Source organism: Entamoeba dispar, genomic scaffold, assembly GCF_000209125.1.
Source record: "Entamoeba dispar SAW760 scf_1105229463361 genomic scaffold, whole genome shotgun sequence".
NCBI lineage: Eukaryota > Evosea > Mastigamoebida > Endamoebidae > Entamoeba > Entamoeba dispar.
In genome coordinates, this window is record NW_001855654.1 from 1 (window position 1) to 1,512 (window position 1,512).

Consider the following 1,512-nt stretch of genomic DNA (forward strand, 5'->3'; position numbering starts at 1 on the left):
CAAAATGTTGGGAAAAAGAAAAAGAAAAGCATCCTAAAAGTCCATCATTATTAAGAACATTATTCAGAATGGAATGGGGTCATTTCTTGATTTGTTTTATTGCAATTTTAATTTCTCAACTTTCAACATTAGTTATTCCTGCTATTATTCAATTTATGGTAGAATGGGTTGCTGAAGATGAACCAGAAACATGGAAAGGAGTAGTGTATTTGATTGTTATTGCATTTATGCAAATTCTAACATCATTTTGTTTTCAGTTATCAATTAAATGGATTTTTGTGTTGTCATTAAGACTTAGAAATGGATTAATTTCTATGATTTATGAAAAGTCATTAAAATTAAATTCAGCATCAATAGAAGAAACAGGCAAGTTAGTTAACTTAATGTCAAATGATGCAATGCTTTTTGTTGAACAATTACCATTAGTTATTACTGGGTCATGTGCACCAATATTATTTTTAGTAGTATGTATAATTCTTCTTTGTATTATTACATATTGGGCTTTTATTCCAATTGGAGTCTGTTTATTATTTGTATGTGTTAATATGTTATCAGGTAAAATGATTGGATTTTTCTTCCGTAAAACACAAAGCGCTACTGATAAACGATTAAACTTTTTAGGAGAGATTTTAAGAAGTATTAAATTTATTAAATACAATGCTTGGGAAGAACCACTTCATAAAAGATTAAGGAAATTAAGAACAAAGGAATTATGGTGTATGGGAGGTACAATGTCAGCACGATCATCGTTAGTTACATTAATGTTAGAACTATCACCATTCATGGCATTTATATTATATCTTGTTTATATTCAAATTGACTATCATTTAGAAGTTGGGAAAGTTTTTACTTGTATTGCTTATTTTAATGCAATTAGAAGACCATTTATGAATTTTGGATACTTTGTTTCATGTGTAACAACATTTAAAGTTGCTATTGGAAGACTTCAAGAATTTTTCTTGACACCAGAACTTCAACCACAAGATAGAACATCAGCACCAAATTCAGAATATGCAATTAATATGAAAAATGTTAATTATAATTTCCCTAATGGAGAAACAGCATTTAGTTGTGATGAATTAAAAATTAAGAAAGGAGAATTAGTATGTGTTTTAGGTAGTGTTGGAAGTGGAAAGTCATCATTTTTATTATCAATATTAGGAGAATTAGAACAAAGTAAAGGAGAAACAATTATTAGTGGAAATATTACATATGCATCACAAACACCATGGTTAATGAATACTACAGTAAGAGAAAATATCTGTTTCTTAGAGAAATTTAATAGAGAAAAGTATAATAATGCATGTACATGTGCATGTTTAAATAGAGATTTACAAATATTAAGAGGAGGTGATATGTATGAAGTTGCAGAAAGAGGAGCTAATTTATCTGGTGGACAAAGACAACGTATTTCTATTGCAAGAGCATTATACAACTCAAAAGATATTGTTATTTTTGATGATCCATTATCAGCAGTTGATTTTCAAGTTGGATCATTTATTTTTGAACATG

General features: G+C 28.3%; 1 protein-coding gene across 1 annotated transcript in view; it reads left to right on the forward strand.

Annotated features, from left to right (window-relative positions):
* Positions 1–68: 68 nt before the first annotated feature.
* Positions 69–1,512, forward strand: part of EDI_164050 (ATP-binding cassette transporter, putative) — a gene marked incomplete at both ends in the record, with an annotated part of 2,652 nt that continues 1,208 nt past the window's right edge. The window contains one exon of the mRNA XM_001733487.1: positions 69–1,512. This exon is cut by the window's right edge and continues 1,208 nt beyond it. Within this exon, the coding sequence (XP_001733539.1) occupies positions 69–1,512 (1,444 nt within the window).